Source organism: Mirounga leonina, unplaced genomic scaffold (genome assembly GCF_011800145.1).
Source record: "Mirounga leonina isolate KUSES-001 unplaced genomic scaffold, KU_Mleo_1.0 Mir_125, whole genome shotgun sequence".
Classification (NCBI taxonomy): domain Eukaryota; kingdom Metazoa; phylum Chordata; class Mammalia; order Carnivora; family Phocidae; genus Mirounga; species Mirounga leonina.
The window spans coordinates 13394007-13414321 of record NW_023270305.1 but is presented as its reverse complement, the minus strand read 5'-3'; the positions used below and the strand labels follow the sequence as shown (position 1 = coordinate 13414321).

At 41.1% G+C, this 20315-nt stretch overlaps 1 protein-coding gene across 1 annotated transcript in view; it reads right to left on the bottom strand.

Annotated features, from left to right (window-relative positions):
- Positions 1-20063, bottom strand: part of RAB10 (RAB10, member RAS oncogene family) — an 89512-nt gene extending 69449 nt beyond the window's left edge. The window contains exon 1 of the mRNA XM_035000728.1: positions 19309-20063. Within this exon, the coding sequence (XP_034856619.1) occupies positions 19309-19435 (127 nt within the window). The 5' untranslated portion in view covers positions 19436-20063. The remainder of the gene's footprint in view (positions 1-19308) is intronic.
- Between the last annotated feature and the right edge of the window lie 252 nt (positions 20064-20315).

Below are 20315 nucleotides of genomic sequence, written 5' to 3'. Positions count from 1 at the left end.
ATCAGCTCAAGAAAATATATGTTGGGCGCTAAAGAAAGTTTAAAATGTCCTGTGTTAAAAAGAAAAAAAGTCCTGGGGCGCCTGGGTGGCTTAGTCGGTTAAGCGGCTGCCTTCAGCTCAGGTCATGATCCCAGCGTCCTGGGATCGAGCCCCGCATTGGGCTCCCTGCTCGACGGAGAGCCTGCTTCTCCCTCTCCCTCTGTCTGCCGCTCTGCCTACTTGTGCTCTCTCTCTCTCTGTTAAATAAATAAATACATAAATAAATACATACATAAATAGATAGATAAATAGATAGAAAAAGAAAAAAAGTCCTGTTGATAGATAGATAGACAGACAGACAGAAAAAGAAAAAAGTCCTGTTAAGTTGTGGCACCTAAACATAAAAACATCTTAATAAGGAAAAATTTTCGGGGCGCCAGGGTGGCTCAGTCGTTAAGCGTCTGCCTTTGACTCGGATCATGATCCCAGGGTCCTGGGATCGAGCCCCACATCGGGCTCCCTGCTCAGTGGGAAGCCTGCTTCTCCCTCTCCCACTCCCCCTGCTTGTGTTCCCCCTCTCACTGTCTCTCTCTCTCTCTGTCAAAATAAATAAATATTTAAAAATAAATAAATAAGGAAAATTTTTCAGAAGATAAAGTGAGGGGGCACCTGGGTGGCTCAGTCATTAAGTGTCTGCCTTCGGCTCAGGTCATGATCCCAGGGTCCTGGGATCGAGCCCCGCATCAGGCTCCCCACTCAGCGGGAAGCCTGCTTCTCCCTCTCCTACTCTCCCTGCTTGTGTTCCCTCTCTCGCTGTGTCTCTCTCTGTCAAATAAATAAATAAAATCTTAACAAAAAAAAAGAGAGAGGATAAAGTGAGGGGAAGTCATAGTGTAAAACTTAGTTACACTGGAGTTTATCAGGTTAATACTGAATTTATTTTTATTCCCTTAAGTATGCATTAACTAATAGTAACAAACAACCTCAAAGTACAGTCCCTATATTGCTTAATTTATAGTCACCTGTGTTATATAAGATATTACTATTTTAATACTTTTATTAGAATATTTTATTGTACAGAGAAATACAAACTATCAAATCCTCTCCAACTTACGATCCACAAGTCCACTATTCTTGAGGGAGGCATATAAAGATAAGAACATGGCTGACCTCCTAGAAATCGATCTTAAAGGTTAGGTATAAGCTGGTTGTTGTTTTTTTTTTTAAAGATTTTATTTATTTATTTGACAGAGAGAGACACAGCGAGAGAGGGAACATAAGCAGGGGGAGTGGGAGATGGAGAAGCAGGCTTCCCACTGAGCAGGGAGCCCAATGTGGGGCTCGATCCCAGAACCCTGGGATCATGACCAGAGCCGAGGGCAGACACTCAACGACTGAGCCACCCAGGCGCCCCAGATATAAGCTAGTTTCACTAAGATGCTATTTATGCCTCTGACATTCATTCACACATCTGTGCAGACCCTCTTTGAGTCCATTTAAAACAGAGAAATTATTTCTCTTAATGTATCATTCAATATGCCAAAAAATCCTTATATTTACCCCCCAAACTGCTTCACTCACATGTCAAAGGATAATCTTCCAACAAATCCTAGAACTTGAGAAGTAGTAAATAAATACTAAGTTTACCTTAGCCAGGCTCATAATTTTCTCTTTGAATTACATGCACCCTCAGGCCTCACTTTTCCAATGATCATCCCAATTTTTTTTAATCTTTTTGAATGTAAGAAATGTTTTATTATGTTTTGATAAATAATTTATTCAGCATCTTGTAGAAAAAATAGTCCACAAAAGTTAAACTCTGATTATTATGTAACAAGGTACCAAAACTTAATCATTTTATGTCTGCAAAATATACCAAACTTTCTACCTTGACAGAAACTACTAAAGAATTTCTTCTCACTAATAATCATCAGTTCACAAATCTGTAACTGTATGGTATAGTAATACAACCTTTAATCTTCATTTTAGTTTTCAGGTTTCCTCCCTACATGTCTACTTGGTCTCATTTTTTCTGGCTAGACATGTTACCTGCATAACAGCAAAAGTCTGCTGCTTCTTGGGGCGCCTACGTGGCTCAGTCGTTAAGCGTCTGCCTTCAGCTCAGGTCATGGTCCCAGGGTCCTGGGATCGAGTTCCGCATCGGGCTCCCTGCTCCGCGGGAAGCCTGCCTCTCCCTCTCCCACTCGCCCTGCTTGTGTTCCCTCTCTCGCTGTCTCTGTCAAATAAATAAATAAAATCTTAAAAAAAAAAAAAAGTCTGCTGCTTCTTAATTGCTTTGGGCTTAATAAAATGGGGTTAAAAATCAAAGTCAGTAAGACACTGAGAAAACACCAAGTACTGCGGTGCTGGAAGACTAATCCCTAGATAAATGCAGTGTTACTAGTTGATTGTTAAAATTCTCCATCTTAAAAGAACTCTACATCTTTCTAAAAGCAACTATAATTATGTAAAAAAATAAAATAGAAAAATAAGGTATCTTAAAAGGCATAAAGTTTATATTTCTCAAAACACAAAATGTCTTAGAAGAAGAGCCAAGAAAAAAAATAGCAAAGGTACTGTGAATCAGATTCTAACTTCAGGTGCTGAGAAAGTAGTAGTTATTTTGGTACTTTTCAACCACTCCCTCCCCCGTAAAGCTGAAACTCCACAAGAGCAGTCACCAAGTCTTTACCACTCACCACTACATCCCTGATACTCATACAAGATGCCTAACACATTTTGTAAAATCTCTATTTTTTTTTAATAAACAGTAACTGTAAAGGCTTATAGCTTAATTTCTTAGTTTATTATTTTTTTTAAAATGACTATGGGGGCGCCTGGGTGGCTCAGTCGGTTAAACGTCTGTCTTCAGCAGGGGTCATGATCCCAGGGTCCTGGAATCGAGCCCCACATCATCACATCATCGGGCTCCTTGCTCCGTGGGGAGCCTGCTTCTGTCTCCCTCTGCCTGCTGCTCTCCCTGCTTGTGTTCTCACCTTCTGTCAAATAAATCTTTAAAAAAATTTTTTTAAATAAATATGTTCCCCTTGAAATATGTATCTTTAAACTATTTTAAATCAGACACTATATCATACACAAAATAAACTCTCTTTAGAGACGTAAAAGGAAATGTAGCAAAATACCGGCTATTGGCAAATCGGGGATTCACTGTGTAAGTATTTTAACTTTTCTGTAGGTTTTAAATTTTTCAAAAGAAAAAAGTTTGGGGGCGCCTGTGTGGCTCAGTCAGTTAAGCATCTGCCTTCCGCTCAGGTCATGATCCCAGGGTCCTGGGATCGAGCCCCATGTCAGGATCTCTGCTCAACGGGAGCCTGCTTCTCCCTCTCCCTGTCACCCCCCTGCTTGTGCTGTCAAATAAATAAATAAAATCTTAAAAAAAAAAAGTTTTTAAAACTCTTACTCACTTAGGCAAAGAGCTAATGTTTGAACAATTATTTTGATATTATATTTACCTTCTATAACACTCTTGCCCCTTTACTATGCTGAGAATATATCCCCACAAATACATGCAAAAAGATACTACTGGATTTTTTTTTTAATTCTTATTTATCTGCTAACTTCTGATTTAAGGAAGACAAAGGTATTTTTTAATAAGACTAAGAATATATAAAGAGGTAGAATAACTTAATAATTATACTTGGTAAGGATAAATGTTTACTAGGAGGTCTCAAACCAGCAAAATCATGAGTGAGATACTTTATCTCATTCAATGCCAAGTGCTGTAATATATGGGACACACTGCAATCTTCTAACAGATTACGAATTTGCTGAATCATCTGTTGTTCAGTATTTTATAAAATAGTATACATCAAAAGCAGAAGACTGAAATTATAGACTCAGTCATACTTTGTTCAAAAAGCAGAAATACTCTTTTTCCCCCAAGTAAATCAACCAAGAATTATATATCTAAACTAAAACTGTTTCCTCTAAATAACACTTTCTGAACAGAACTAGTCTGATTCTCCACCACATTCATCTGATTATCCTAAGTAACAAAAACAAAAATATTTTGAGGATGGGCTGGATATTTAAAAAACAGTAGCAAAATATTATTCATCCTAACTCTACTGGATGTTCTGAGTTAAAAAGTAGAGTCAATATCATTTTGATTCAAAAATTACTTCAAATTCCAGGGGTGCCTGGCTGGCTCAGTTGGAAGAGCATGCAACTCTTGATCTCAGGGTCATGAGTTTGAGCCCCACATCGAGGGGTAGAGATTACTTAAATAAATAAATTTTTTCTTAATTACTTCAAGTTCCAGCTAAGGTAGTATAGAAAGATCTTTCTGACCCATTCTCTCCAAAATCACACCAAAACAGCAAGGAAAACAAGAAATATTAAATAAATAAATAGACAAACATCATAACTCTAATCTCAACACATAAGACAAAATCTTATGACCCAGGGTCCACTGAAGACACTGAGGAGGAGCAAGCCAATTCATGTCTCTGAACCCTGGAAAGGTTTTGCAACAGAAGGTACCAGGCACCAGGCAGAAAAGGAAGGCCTGATTAAAGGTTTACATAAGGACACCCCCAAGACCAAGGCTCCATCTCACCTAACCAGATTTTACCACTCAAGGCTAAAGCAGGAATCTAACGATTTATTCTCTAGAAAATATAAAACAGATACACTTCGAATTCAAGAACAAGAGACTCAATGCAGTGTGGAAAGGACACAAAAAAGGGAGATTAAAAAGCCCCACCCATGCTTACAGAGCTTGCAAACATCTTTTTAATGATCCATTCTTCATTCTTAATTATGAACATACACCCTGAAATTACCAATCATTTGAGAAAGGCCTCTAAATACAGAATAAATTGGGGCGCCTGGGTGGCTCAGTCATTAAGCGTCTGCCTTCAGCTCAGGTCATGATCCCAGGGTCCTGGGATCGAGCCCCCTGCTTGGCAGGAAGCCTGCTTCTCCCTCTCCCACTCCCCCTGCTTGTGTTCCCTCTCTTGCTGTGTGTGTCTCTCTCTCAAATAAATAAAATCTTAAAATAAAATAAAATAAAATTTTAAGATTTTATTTATTTGAGAGACAGAGCAGGGGCAAGATAAGGGGCAGAGGGAGAGGAAGCAGACTCCCTGCTGAGCAAGAGGCTCAATCCCAGGACCCTGAGATCATGACCTGAGCTCAAGTCAGGTGCTTAACCAACTGAGCCACCCAGGAGCCCCCAAAATAAAATCTTTGAAAAGAAAAAAGTTTGGGGCGCCTGGGTGGCTCAGTCGTTAAGCGTCTGCCTTCGGCTCAGGTCATGATCCCATGGTCCTGGGATCGAGCCCCGCATTGGGCTCCCTGCTTCCTGCTTCGCGGGAAGCCTGCTTCTCCCTCTCCCACTTGCCCTGCTTGTGTTCCCTCTCTCGCTGTCTCTCTCTGTCAAATAAATAAAATAAAATCTTAAATAAATAAATAAATACAGAATAAATCTTGTGATCTCCTTATTTGTTGCAAATACAAAATAAATAAAAAATAAAAAAATAAGGGCACCTGGGTGGCTCAGTTGGTTTAAGCATCTGCCTTCGGCTCAGGGCATAATCCCGAGGTTCTGGGATCAAGCCCCACATCAGGCTCCCTGCTCCTCCCTCTCCCTCTGACACTCCCCCTGCCTGTGCGCGCACGTTCTCTTTATCCAATAAATAAAATCTTTTAAAAAATTAAATAAAAAAAATAAAATGCAGAATAAAACAAATGTGGGGAGAACACAGAAAACTTGAAGGAAAAAAACAGCCAAGTAGTAGAGGAAAATGTCAAAGCTATCTTCCAAGAAAAAAAAACCGTATTTATGAAAAGAACACTTTAAAAGACAAATTTCAAGGGTAAACAAGAAAAAACTACTAGAAATTTTAAAATATGACAGCTGAAATAAAACCTTCAATAAAAAAGTTAGAAGATAAAATCGAGGAAATCTTCCAGAAATTAAAACAAATGAACAAAGCTGGAAAATAGGAAACTACACAATCAATCCAGGAAGTCCAAAAACCAATTAAAACAGAAAAAAGGGAAGAAAATTATAGGGGGTAAAAATGCAAGAAAAACCTGGAAAGATCCACCAAATATTTAGAAAAATGGGTCCATTAAGAAAAGATCCCACCCACTAAGATACATCACTGTGAAATTTGTCACCAGGAATTCAAAAATTTTTTAAACCTAAAAACTTCCAGAGACAAACTAGGCCACAAATAATGGATAAAGTATCAGAGTGGTACTGGACTTGCTAGCAACATCAAAAGCAACAAAACCATAGACTACTACTTTCAAAATCAAGAAAAATTATTTTCAACCTAGAATCCGAATCCCTGTCAACCTTTGTTGAGTGAAAAGAATTAAGACATTGTCAAATGTGTAAAGTCTCAAAAAACTTCCTTTGCCATGCACCCTTTTTTCAAGAAGCTACTAAACCACGAAACGATCCAAGGCCATAAACCAAAAAGAAAAAAAACAAAAAACAGTATCGCACAGAAGAGGCGGCTAAGGGAATTCCCAAGGCAATAGCTGTACAACAGGCCTAGTTAATGACCAATCCATTATTGAAGCAGGAAGGAGAAAAGATCTAGAAGAGATGTGTCCAGGAAAAAAAAAAAATGACTGATGATGTGACTGTATAGATAATCATTCTGAGAGATTGTTGGAGAAGGTAAGAAGACAATGGGGTAAAAGGAAATTAATCAAATAGAAACTTTTAACTTCAGAGGAAAGGAGAGTCAAAAACTATTTGGCTTGACAAGGTGTATTTACAAGGACATATTAATGGAACCACTAGAAACCAATTTAACAAAAAGGAGAAACAGTGGGATGAGATTATAAGATGTTAAAATTCTCATTTAATATTAATGACTCAAGAGATGACTATATAGGCCTATCATTCAAAAAGAGGTAGGTAGGGGCGCCTGACTGGCTCAGTCAGTAGAGTATGAGACTCTTGATCTTGGGGTCATGAGTCTGAGCCCCACATTGGGCGTAGAGCTTACATAATAATAATAATAATAATAATAATAATAATAATAATAATAATAATAATAATAATAAATATGAAAAAAAGAAAATAGAAGTAGGTAACAGAAGAGCCAGAGGATGCCTCTCAAGAGCAGGACCAGGGATGGAGAGGGATGGGACAAGAGATTCCTTTTTTTTGTTACTATAAATCTTTTATTTTTTTAATCTTTTTTTAAAGATTTTATTTATTTGAGAGAGAGAAAGAGAGCATGCACACACACGAATGCATCTGTGCACAAGTGGGGTGGGAGGAGGGCAGAGGAGGGAGAAGCAGGCTCCCTGTGGACAGGCACCTCAGTTACTATAAATCTTTTAGCAGTGTTTTATTTCAAATACTATGTATCACTGATAAAAATTTTAAAAACCTTTCAGAAAGCACAGTATAAACTGCTATTATAAAAGAGTCAATCAGGCACCTGGGTGGCTCAGTTGGTTAAGCATCTGACTTTGGCTCAGGTCATGATCTCAGGGTCCTGGGACTGAGGCCCAGATTGGGCTCCTCGCTCAGTGGGGAACCTGCTTCTCCCTCTGCCTCTCCCCCTGCTCACGCAGGTGCTCCTCCCTCTCTCTAAAATAAATAAAATCTTTTTAAAAAATGGAAGAAAATCTTCAGGACCTAGGACTAACGAAGTTCTTAGACACCAAAAGCATGATCCATTAAAAGAAAAATTAGACTTCAGCAAAATTAAAACTGTTTGCTCTTAAGTGTCCACATGAAGAAGAGACAAGCTACAGACTAGGAGATATTTGCAAAGCACATGTCCAACAAAGGACTAGCATCTAAAATATATAAGAACTCTCAAAACTCAACAGTAAAAACAATCCAAGAAAATGGGCAACTGACATGAACAGACATTTCATCAGAAGATATACAGATGGTAAATAAGGACATAAAAAGATTTTTCAACACCTCTGGCCAGCAGGGAAATGCAAATTAAAACCACAATGAGAGTATCACTACACATATACCAGAATAGCAAAATACAAAATAGTAACACCATCAAATGCTGGTAAGGATGCAGAGAAACTAGATCACTCACACAGTGCTGGTAGGAATGTAAAACAGAACAGCCTCTCTGGAAACGTGAAATTATCATATGACTCACTAATTATACTATTGGGCATTTATCCCAGAGAAATGAAAACTTATGATCATATAAAAACCTATACACAAATATTCATATCAGCTTTATTTATAACAGCCAAAAACTGGAATCAGCCATGATATTCCTCAACAGGTGAATGGTTAAACAAACAGTGGTGAATGCATACCATGTAATACTACACAATAAAAAAGAACTACTGATAGGGCGCCTGGGTGGCTCAGTCGTTAAGTGTCTGCCTTCGGCTCAGGTCATGATCCTGGAGTCCCAGGATCGAGTCCCGCATCAGGCTCCCTGCGCGGCAGGGAGTCTGCTTCTCCCTCTGACCCTCCCCGCTCTCATGCTCTCTCTCTCTCATTGTCTCTCTCAAATAAATAAATAAAATCTTTAAAAAAAAAAAAAATGGGGCGCCTGGGTAGCTCAGTCGTTAAGCGTCTGCCTTCGGCTCAGGTCATGATCTCAGAGTCCTGGGATAGAGCCCGGCATTGGGCTCCCTGCTTCGGGGGAAGCCTGCTGCTCCCTCTCCCACTCCCCCTGCTTGTGTTCCCTCTCTCGCTGTGTCTATCTCTGTCAAATGAATAAATAAAATCTTTTAAAAAAAAGAACTACTGATATACACAACTTGGATGAATCTCCAGAGAATTACGCTAAGTGAATAAAAGCCAATCCCAAAGGTTACATCCAATATAATTCCATTTATATAATATTTATGAAATGACAAAACTTTATAAATGAAAAACAAATTTCTGGAGGAGATAAATGGGGGTAGGAGTATAGTTAAAATAATACTAGGGATCCCTACACCTTGGAACGGTTCATCATCTTGATAGTGGTGGTGACTACATTAACCTACACAAGTGATAAAAACTGGAGAGAATTTAATACATATACACACAAATGAAAATAAAACTGGGAAATGTAAATAAGATTGGTGTACCATGCCAGATGTCAATATCCTGGTTGTGATATACTATAGTATCAAAAAATGTTTTCATAGGGAGAAACTGGGTAAAGTGTACAAGGGATCCCTCTGTAACTGCATGTGAATCTACAACTGCCTTAATAAAAACCTCCATTAAAAAAAGTTTACATAAGCATTTCTATTGATATGAAAGAAACAAATCAACACAGTCCTTCTGTTATGATTTTGATACGTTGTACTTTTTGGGTCTCCAGAATACTGGTTTTTCCATTTTCTAATGATTTACAACCTTGGATGCTCTGTTTCTGGGTCATACTGGAAACTCAGTGTTCCATCACCAGTTGCTGTTTACCTCAAAAAACAAATTTTTCATTTCTGGAAAGAAGGATAAACATCAAGTAATCATTTTTGCTTATAATCCAAAACACTGTTTTCAAAGAAATTTTTTTCTCATTTCAGATTTCCCTTCAGGTGAGTTTTCTTCACCAAAATTTTATTCTAACCATCTTTTCAAATTCTTTATCTTATAATTCAGATTTTAAAAACTTATTCCAGGGGTACCTGGCTCAGTAGGTAGAGCATGCAATTTTTTTTTTTTTTAAGATTTTTTATTTATTTGACAGAGAGAGAGAGAGCATAAGCAGGCAGAGTAGCAGGTAGAGAGAAAGGGAGAAGCAGGCTCCCCGCTGAGCAAGGAGCCCAAACCGGGGCTCGATCCCAGGATCCTGGGATCATGACCTGAGCCAAAGGCAGTCACTTAAACAACTGAGCCACCCAGGCGCCGCTGAGCATGCGACTCTTGATTTCAGGATTGAAAATTCAAGCAATTGGGTGTAGGGATTACCTAAAAATAGTATCTTAAAAAAAATTTTTTTTCTATTAACCCCCAATATTCATCATTTGAAGGAAGTAAATCTATGACCTTTACAAGACTTTTATCAGTCTTTCGGGTTCAGAAAATGTTCTATTAACATGCTCTGTAGCTTTAAACTGTTCATTTATGACCGAACCATCTCCATAAGCAATTTTCGCATGCAGATCTCTAGTCACACAATTTATATTTTATGCTAAATAGCAGCTTCTAATTTGTAAATCAACACTCAAGCAGCTCTTACACTTTTCTATTAATCACAGCTCCTACCACAGCACTGACTGGGGAAACTAGTACTGTTAAAACTTGACAGATTACCAGTACTTCTCCTATCGTTCTTTCTTTTTTACAAACCAAACAGGAGTATCACTATTTCCTTTGCCACATCTCATACGCCATGATTCTGGAAATGAAAGTAATTATCCCTAACATTATCCGCTTAGCTCTGCTCTGGTATGCTCTAAGTTTGCAAAGGACAAGTAACCTGAACAAACTTTTTGATATTTGGTGCTGATACTTGTTACTCTTCCTCACTTCTTCCAAAACAAAAACAAAAACAAAGCAGAAAACCACTGCAACTCCACTTTTCAAATAGAAATTGATGAGTAGGAAGAATTATCCATCATTAATTTTTTTTTCAAACAAAACAATGAAATTCTCTGAATGAGAAACATGGCCATGACAGAATATAGACAGAACTGGATCTAGATTCTAGTCAAAACTTTCAGGGCATGTGGGTGTCAGTCAGTTAAGTGTCTGACTCTTGGTTTTGGCTCATGTCATGATCTTGTGGTGGTGAAATAGAGCCCTGCCTTGGGTGCCACACTCAGGGGTGAGTCTGCTTGTCCCTCTCCCTCTGCTCCTCCCCCCAAGCCTTGCACTGTGCGGCTCTCTCTCTTAAAATAAATATAATCTTTAAAAAAAAAAAAAAACAGGGCGCCTGGGTGGCTCAGTTGGTTAAGCGACTGCCTTTGGCTCAGGTCATGATCCTGGAGTCCTGGGATCGAGGCCCGCATCGGGCTCCCTGCTCAGCAGGGAGTCTGCTTCTCCCTCTGACCCTCCCCCCTCTCATGCTCTCTATCTCATTCTCTCTCTCAAATAAATAAATAAAATCTTTAAAAAATAAAATAAAATAAATAAATAAATAAATAAATAAATAAATAAATAAATAAATAAAAACTCTTTCACTAATCAGCCATACAACCTATTGGAACTTCCTTCACCTCACCAGTCTGTTTCCTGACTCTTTAATATTAATTGGAGGGTTCTTTCCTGCATTAATACTTCATGATTCTAACATTCCAAGGAGTTCTACGTAGATACACACAACAAAAAGACAAACCTGTCTTCAGTATCTAAAAGTACAGACCAATGACACTCAAGTGTGGTAAGATACCATAAAGGATCGATCCTCTTGACTGAATGACCACTGGTTAATAGTAGCTATCACATGGAACAGTGAGGGGCTGTCTGTGATCAAATGCCCTTACAGGGAACTGGGTCAAGTGTTGGGTAGTTCTGCTTGTTTTTTGGATTCTTAGTAAAATATACATAACATAAAATTTACCTTTTTAAATTATGGTAAAAATACACTTAAGACTTACCACGTTAACAAGTTTTAAGTGTAAAATGCAGTAGCATTAAATATATTCACACTGTTCTGCAACAGATCTCCAGTACTTTTTCATCTTACAAAACTGAAACTCTATACCCATTAAACAACTCCCTATTTCCCTCCTTCCCCCACTCCCTGGGGGACTATCACTTACCTTTCACCATTCTACTTTCTGTTTCTATGAATCTGAATTTAGATACCTCATGTAAGTACAATCATACAGTGAATATTTGCCTTTTTGTGCATTTTAACCATTTTTAAGCATACAATTCAGTGGCATTTTATTCTAATTGTTATACAAGCACCACCACTATCCATCTCCCCAAGCTGAAACTCTGTACCCATTAAGCAATAATTCCCCCATTAACTGAAAATCTGTACACATTAAGCAATAATTCCCCATTACCCAGTCCCCAGGCCCTGGTAACCACTATTCTACTTTCTCTATGAATCTGCCTATTCTAGGTACCTCATATAAATGATTTCACACAATATTTGTCCCTTTTTTTTTTGGTCTGGCTTGTTTCACTTAGCAGTGTTTTCAAGGTCCAGCCATGTTGTAGCATATATCAGAATTTCATTCCTTTTTAAGGCTGAGTGATATTCCACTCTATGTATACAATACTACATTTTGTGTGGCCATTCATGTGGACATTTGGGTTGTTTCCACCATTTGGCTATTACAAATAATGCCGCTAAATAGGTAAGTGTTGGTGAAGATGTGGAGAAACTGGAACACTGGTGCAGTGATAGTGGGAATGTAAAACAGTGCAGCCACTGTGGAAAATATGGTAGTTTCTCAAAAACTTAAAAATAGAATTACCACATGATCCAGTAATTCCACTTCTGGGTCTACACCCAAAGGAACTGAAAGAACTTAAAACAGGTAATGATGTAACAAAGTGCATTTGTGAGAAGTCAGTCATCCGAATGGGTGTGAGGTAACATCTCACAGTGGTTGTGACTAGCATTTCCCTAACGATTAGTGATGTTGAACATCTTTTCATGTGCTAACTGGCCATTTGTAGATCTTCCTTGGGAAAAATGTCTGGATAGTTTTTAATCAATCCTAAAAATACCGTGTTCAAACGAATGATCCATTAGGCATTCTGGAATTCCTGTAGCATGAGCTGCTGAATGAAAATCACAGCAAAGTCCAGCCACATTTAATATGTCAGAGGTTTTTTTCATTTCTCTAAAAAGCAGCCTCCCCATATAAATGGGCTCAATTCAACTTCATCAACCAATTCTTAAATGCAGGCTAGTGGAACCATCCTCCTCTTCCAAAGCTTAGCAAAATCACTCAGAAAGACAACAAAAGGGTGCATTCATAATACCTCTCCCAGGGGCAAGAGTCTTTACCAATTTAACTTCTTGCATGGAGCCCAGATGCTCCATTTCCCAATGAAAGAAATTCCCTATGGAAAAGGTAATAATAAGTCTAGGCGTGGAGGGAGGATTAACACCACCAAAAAGTGGGGTGCCTGAGTGGCTCAGTCGGTTAAGCGTCTGCCTTCGGCTCAGGTCATGATCCCAGGGTCCTGGGATCGAGCCCCACATCGGGCTCCCTGCTCTGCGGGAAGCCTGCTTCTCTCTCTCCCACTCCCCCTGCTTGTGTTCCCTCTCTCATTGTGTCTCTCTCTATCAAAAAAATAAATAAAATCTTTATAAAAAAAAAAAAAAAAAAACACCAAAAAGTAGCACATTCAGTAAGACAGTCCACTAAAAATTCCTGCCTTGGGACAAGTACATGTAACTACTGTATCACTAAAGGGTAATGTTTTCCTGACCTCATACTGCCAAGAGGGTTATAACCAAATCAACCACTAAAATTTGCTCTTCCAAAACCAGTCACTCTCTTCTAGCAAATACTTCTCAAACAATCTTTGAATTTCCAAGGCCAGTTTCACCCTAAAATTACTCTATTAGCCAAACAGCTAATATCTTTAGGCAAAGATCCCAATCTATTTGACATATATAATGCTCAGAAAGGAGGTAGAAAGGAAAATACTAAAATAAACTGGTCCCTATTCTATATTAGAGGATCCTGACTCTGTACTACTTGTCTGTCTGCCTCTCTTCATTCATTCATTATTTATCATGCACCCATTAAATGAAGAGACTCTTCTAGGTGCTTAGCATCTATCAGCAAAAACAAAAACAAAAACAAACAACCCACCTCTGCCCTTGTGTAGCTGATAGTCTAGTGCTCTTGGATTCTCTTTGATAATGTTGTGTGAAACATACCAGTAATTTATTTTGGCAACTCTATCTGCAATAAATTTGACCATAAATATCATACATAATTTCTGATGTAAATATGTGGGAATTAAAAGGACACAGAAAAATTTAAATACAGTAGTCTTTGAGTGTACTATAAGCACAATAAGCCTGTAAAAATTCTTCCAAGAATCAATGCCCAATGAACAACTAAAATGATTCTGACTGAAATAATGAGGGCCTGCCTAATATTGACAGTTTGGCCCTTCTGAATACCTACTTCTATTTATTTCTGAATACTCACCTAGCAAGATAACTACCTATCCAAACCTCAGGAGGTTTTAACTATCAAGTAACAACTCAAATTTCACTATCATTATAATTAGAGAATGCTCCACATTTTTTAAAAACTCAAAGAGAAAAAAAACAACCCTAGTCTACTGATAAAATTTAAAATTTTTTAAAAGTAGTATACATCCAAAGTCATTTCTAGTCATCTGCACATTAGCCAACTAGCTAGTTCAGACTGTTTAGACATACACGGTCCAATATGGTAGCCACCAGCGCGACTATTGAGCACTTGAAATGTGTCCAATCTAAACTGAAATTAGCTGTAAGTATAACATACACACTGGAAAAAAAATATAAAATATATCAACATTTTCTTAATTTTGATAACATAATAAAATGATAACATTTGGGATAAAAACGAGTTAAAATTTATCATTAAATTCTTCTTTGGGGTGCCTAGGTGGCTCAGTTGGTTAAGTGTCTGACTCCTGACTTTAGCTCAGGGCATGATCTCAAGTCTGTGGATAGAGCCCCTGCTTGAGATTCTCTCTCTCTCTCTCTCTTTCTCTCTCTGCCCCTCCCCCTCCCCACACGCACACACTCTAAAATAAATAAATCTTTTAAAAAATAAAAATAAAAAATAGGGGCGCCTGGGTGGCTCAGTCGTTAAGCGTCTGCCTTCTGCTCAGGTCATGATCCCAGGATCCTGGGATCAAGTCCTGCATCGGGCTCCCTGCTCAGCAGAAAGCCCGCTTCTCCCTCTACCACTCCCCCTGCTTGTGTTCCCTCTCGTCTCTCTCTGTCAAATAAGTAAATAAAATCTTTTTAAATCAATCAATCAATCAATCAATCAATCTTCTTTTATTTTTTTTTAAGATTTATTTTCTCTGGGGCGCCTGGGTGGCTCAGTCAGTTGGGTGTCTGCCTTCTGCTCAGGTCATGATCTCAGGGCCTGGGATCAAGCCCCAAATAAGGCTTCCTGCTCAGCAAGGAGTCAGCTTCTTCCTCTCCCTCTGCCCCTCCCCCTACCTGTGCTCCCGCTCTCCCGCTCTCTCCCTCCCTCAAATAAATAAATAAAATCTAAAAAAAAAAGATTTATTTTTTCTTAAAGATTTTATTTATTTTGGGCACCTGGGTGGCTCAGTCAGTTAAGCATCTGCCTTCGGCTCAGGTCATGATCCCAGGGTCCTGGGATCAAGCCCTGCAACAGGCTCCCTGCTCAGCAGGGAGTCTGCTTCTCCTTTTGCCCCCTCCCCGCCCACCCCCATCCTCACCCCCACTTATTCTCTACCCCCCTCACAAAAATAAATAAAATCTTAAAAAAGAAAAAAAAGATTTGATTTATTTTGAGAGAGCACAAACACAAGAGCACAGGGGAAGGAACAGAGGGAGAGAGAGAATCTCAAAATATATTCCATGCTGAGCCCAGAGCCCAACACGGCCCAATCTCACAACCGACCTGAGCCAAAACCAAGAGTTAAACACTTAAACAACTGAACCATCCAGGAACCCTAAGTTTTATTTATTTATTTAGAGAGAGCACGCACATGCGCGCGCGCACACACACACACACACACACAGGGGAATGGGGGCATAGGGAGAGGATCTCAAGTTGACTCCCCGCTAAGCACATAATCCAAAGCAGGGCTCAATCTCACAACCCCAAGATCATGACCTGAGCCAAAATCAAGAGTCAGATGCTCAACCAACTGAGCCACCCAGGCGCCTCATTTTTTTACTTCTTTTAATATAAAATATATTTTTTACGTTTTTTTTTTTTAAAGATTTTATTTATTTATTTGACAGAGAGATAGACAGAAGAGCACAAGCAGAGGGAGCGGCAGAGGGAGAGGGAGAAGCAGGCTCTGCACTGAGCAGGGAACCCGATGCGGGACTCCATCCCAGGACCCTGAGATCATGACCTGAGCCGAAGGCAGACGCTTAACCATCTGAGCCACCCAGGTGCCCTATTTTTTACGTTTTTTAATACCAAAAAATATCCACGTGACTGGCTCACATTATATATATATATTTTTTTAAGATTTTATTCATTTATTTGACAGAAACACAGGGAGAGCAGGAACACAAGCAGGGGGAGTGAGAGAGGGAGAAGCAGGCTTTCTGCTGAGCAGGGAGCCCAATGCAGGGCTCGATCCCAGGATCCTGGGACCATGACCTCAGCCAAAGGCAGATGCTTAACTGACTGAGCCACCCAGGCGCCCCACATTATATTTGTTTTAAACAGCACTGGTTTAAGACAACACACTTCTAAACCTGCACACAGAGTAACACATGCAATATACATTGGAGCTATGTTCAGAATTTTACACTTATGTATTTATTCATTTCTCAGTTCACACTCTTCAACCTATTTTCTTTATCAAAATGCCAACATCGAGGGGCGCCTGGGTGGCTCAGCCGGTTAAGCGGCTGCCTTCGGCTCAGGTCATGATCCCAGGGTCCTGGGATCGAGCCCCGCATCCGGCTCCCTGCTCAGCGGGGAGCCTGCTTCTCCCTCTCCCTCTGCCTGCCTATCTGCCTACTTGCTTGTTCTCTCTCTCTCTGTCAAATAAATAAAAATCTAAAAAAAAAAAAATGCCAACATCAGATATTTTTATATCAAAATATGAAAGTTTCAGAGTCTAATGTGAAATTGGTCAGCAGAGCACTAACAAATATTTGAGTGACCACTGTACACAGGGTATTCAATCCATAACGTAACTTGTTCTGCTGCACTTCAACAGCCAAAGGGACACACATTCTGTATCTAGCTAATATGCACTCTGCTCCTACAGTGTGCCTGTTATCATGCTAGATGCTTTACTCTCACTGACCCATAAAACCCTCACAACTGCCCTACGTAGCAGGTCCTATTTAAAGAAAAAACTTGGGGGCGCCTGGGTGGCTCAGTTGGTTAAGCGGCTGCCTTCACTTCAGATCATGGTCCCAGGGTCCTGGGATCGAGCCCCGCATCGGGCTCCCTGCTTCGCGGGAAGCCTGCTTCTCCCTCTCCCACGCCCCCTGCTTGCGTTCCCTCTCTTGCTGTGTCTCTCTGTCAAATAAATAAATAAAATCTTTAAAAAATAAAAAGAAATAAAAAGAAAAAACTGAAGCACACAGAGGTTAAGTAACCTGCCAAAGCCCACAGCCTGTGTAAGTAGGATTCCAATCCAGCAGGCTCAAACCAAAACCACCGCACATTTTCCCTAATAAAAGGACTACACAAGGGGTACCTGGCTGGTTCAACTGGAAGAGCATGAGACTCCTGATCTCAGGATTTTGAGTTCAAGCCCCATGATGGGTATAAAGATTACTAAAAAAATAAATAAAACTTTTAAAAAAAAAAGGACTATACAAGATTGTGTCATTATCTTCCAGGATTGAGTTCTAGTTGTGGGTTATGTACCCATTACAAAAAAACTGGAATAGATGGGGTGTAATGCATTGCTTCCTACTCTCCACCACCCTTCTCAATGGCAGGTTAAAGCTGCCCACACGAATTAAATCCCTGATCTTACTACAAGTTTATACTGTGCTCCCTTTTCCAGAATTTCTAGATCCTATGCCATCCCTCTGGTCCAATTCCTATGTCCTTCAGGCTTCATTTCAGACATCATCTCCATGCAAGCCTACTCAAGACTCCCCATGATTTAGGCTAGTCACCCCTCCTCCCTGCGCTCATCCCTATTGTAGCACTTCCCACACTCTGATTGTCCTCGCTAGGCTGCTCGAGGGGTCTACTGTGTTCACCACGGTTTAGTACCTAAAACCGTGCCTAACATTAGGTGCTCAATAAATATTTGCTGAACTATCTAACCACCCGACCCACCCAGCTACAGTTAAAAGTGGAGTATTAAAAGCAAACAGTGGTAGAAGGTGCTAATCCACAAGCAGAGAACAAGTTCTAAATTTCATGAAATTTATGACAGGTGAAAAGAATAATATCGTATACAGGAAATCATGATTGCAAGGACTCCTACCCACCCCAAAAAAAGGAAGAGTAAAATTAAAATCTATTTTAAATGATCACTTGCCCAATTTAGTTTCAGCATAATTTGTAAGAATGAATTAAGTAGCTGACAAAAATTCTGTCATGAGAAATCCAAATCAACCATTCCATTCCATCGCTTCTCGGCCTTTTGGCTAAGATCAAGTGCAAATCAACCATTCCAGTAATGCTATAAACTGAAATCAGCTTAATTCGGACAATTTTCAGAGTTCCGAAAAGACTGCAGTTGCTTTTTAAAATCGTCTCAAACATAAAACTAGTTACACTTATAATTGGGTTTCACTCCCCAACGCTCAGTGCTGGGATCCAAATGACAGGAGCAACTATGTATTCTTTAAGATACTTATGGGGGGCAGGGGGACGGTTTTCACATACAATTCATTTAACAAAAGTCGTGTTAATTCCACTAAATTTTCTAACCAGAGTCCGAAGGGACTTTCCTAGAGCCTTCCCCTTTCTTTTCCAAAATGGGAAACCGACTAAAAAGGTCAATCTTTAGTTCTTACTTCCACACTAAGTAATTCTGAAACATGAGGTGAAAGTACATGAGAAGTTCTAGGGCTAGGACTGGCCAAATGTTTTCCTGTAAACTGCAGCGTAAAGTCAAATAGGAGAGAACTTCATTCTTTCGGATTTGAGGACAGAAACTGATCATCTCTTTTAGATTACTGCTTCTGTTGATGTCTGCAAAAGCACTGTGAGGCAAACATGCCACTGAGTCCCACCCCAAGCACGAAGAGCCTCCGATTGTTTGACACATCAGTGGATTAGTCAACGCGGGGGAACTCACTTTTCCCCTCTAATTTGCTTTAATTATTCCTCACACAAACCCTCAAGTTCACTCTAAGTTATGACCATATGGAATCTTCTCTTTGCCCTGAAGTATAAATTCAGGCCTTTACCAAATGACTACTACGGCTTCGATCCAAACCACTAAAATAAATCCCTTACAAGTACCGTACATCTACTAACGCCACACAAATATGGAAAAAGCCAGTCCAGTCGCTTAAAGAAACACCATTCTGGGACGTGGTTAATGCTGCCTATTTTGCAACAGAGGCAATGAACAGAGTAGGAGACTTGAAAGCAAAAGACCAGATGGAAAGCATGGGAAGACCCCGCCCCAGTAAGCTCGATGTCGATTCAAACAGTAACTTGGATCTGTCGCTTGGAATCGGAATCACTGAAACAAAGGCGTTTATTACGGGAAGCAAGATGTCTGGAGTAAAAGAAACGGTTTGCAGCTACCCAGACCGTACACCATCTTCCCACAGGTCTTACCTATGGTGGAAATAAAGGTGGTATTGAAGGCATCATCCGAAAAGCGAAAAAGGACGCAGGTCTTCCCTACTCCCGAGTCTCCGATCAGGAGCAGCTTGAAAAGCAGGTCGTACGTCTTCTTCGCCATTGGGAGGAGCGGCTCAGGCTCTCGCCGCCGGGGGCCCCAAGGGATCGGTCCCTCTCACTACGGCCAACTCCTCACTTGGGCGTTCTCAGGCCGGAGTACCGGGGAAGCGTGGGAAAAAGCGAGGAGAAGCGAGGGCTCGAGAGGGCGCGGGCGACCTACGAACGGCCTCGTCGAGGAAGCCCCGACGGTGGCGGCGTCCGGTGCCTCCGAGGGCGGCGACCGCGGCTCCACAGCCTCTCCCAGCCGCTCCGCCCGGTTCCGGGGAGTCGGTCGGGACAAAATGGCCTCCCCTCCCCCCTCAGGGCTGCTCGGCCGGGACGCTCCCACGGACGAGCGAGCAAGCTCTGCCGTCGAGGAAGCGCGACGGACGTGAGGACGGTCTCTCTCCCGAGCAGAAACTCCGCGCCAGGACGCGGCGGTGGCAGCGAGGAAGGACCCCGAGCCAACGAGCTCAGCTACATAGCCACAGGAAGCCGAGCCGCCCCGGCCAGAGCCACCTTTTCCCCGTGCCCTCTGACGCCGGCGTGCGCGCTGCCTGAGACGCACGCAAGGACGTACGCCCGCCCTTCCCTCGCGCCCTCGCCCTGCGGATCGCCTCTGCGCACGCGCGCCGGAGGGTGCAGGGGCATGCGGGGGCGGAGAGTGGCGCGCCGGGTCTCCGAGCCCCAGTCTAAGGCCCCGCGGAGAAGAGGGAGGGGAGGGGCGAGAGAGGGCGAGGCCGCGGGCGCGCTCCCTGCGGCCGTCTGATAGGGTGCGCAGCGTTACGAGCACGCCCCGCGGGGAGGCGCTGCCTGGTGACTGCGCAGGCGCCGCACGCTGGAGTAGCCCCTTGGAAACCCCCCCCCCCCTTCGTCCTGGGGTCGCCCTCCCAGCTACGCTG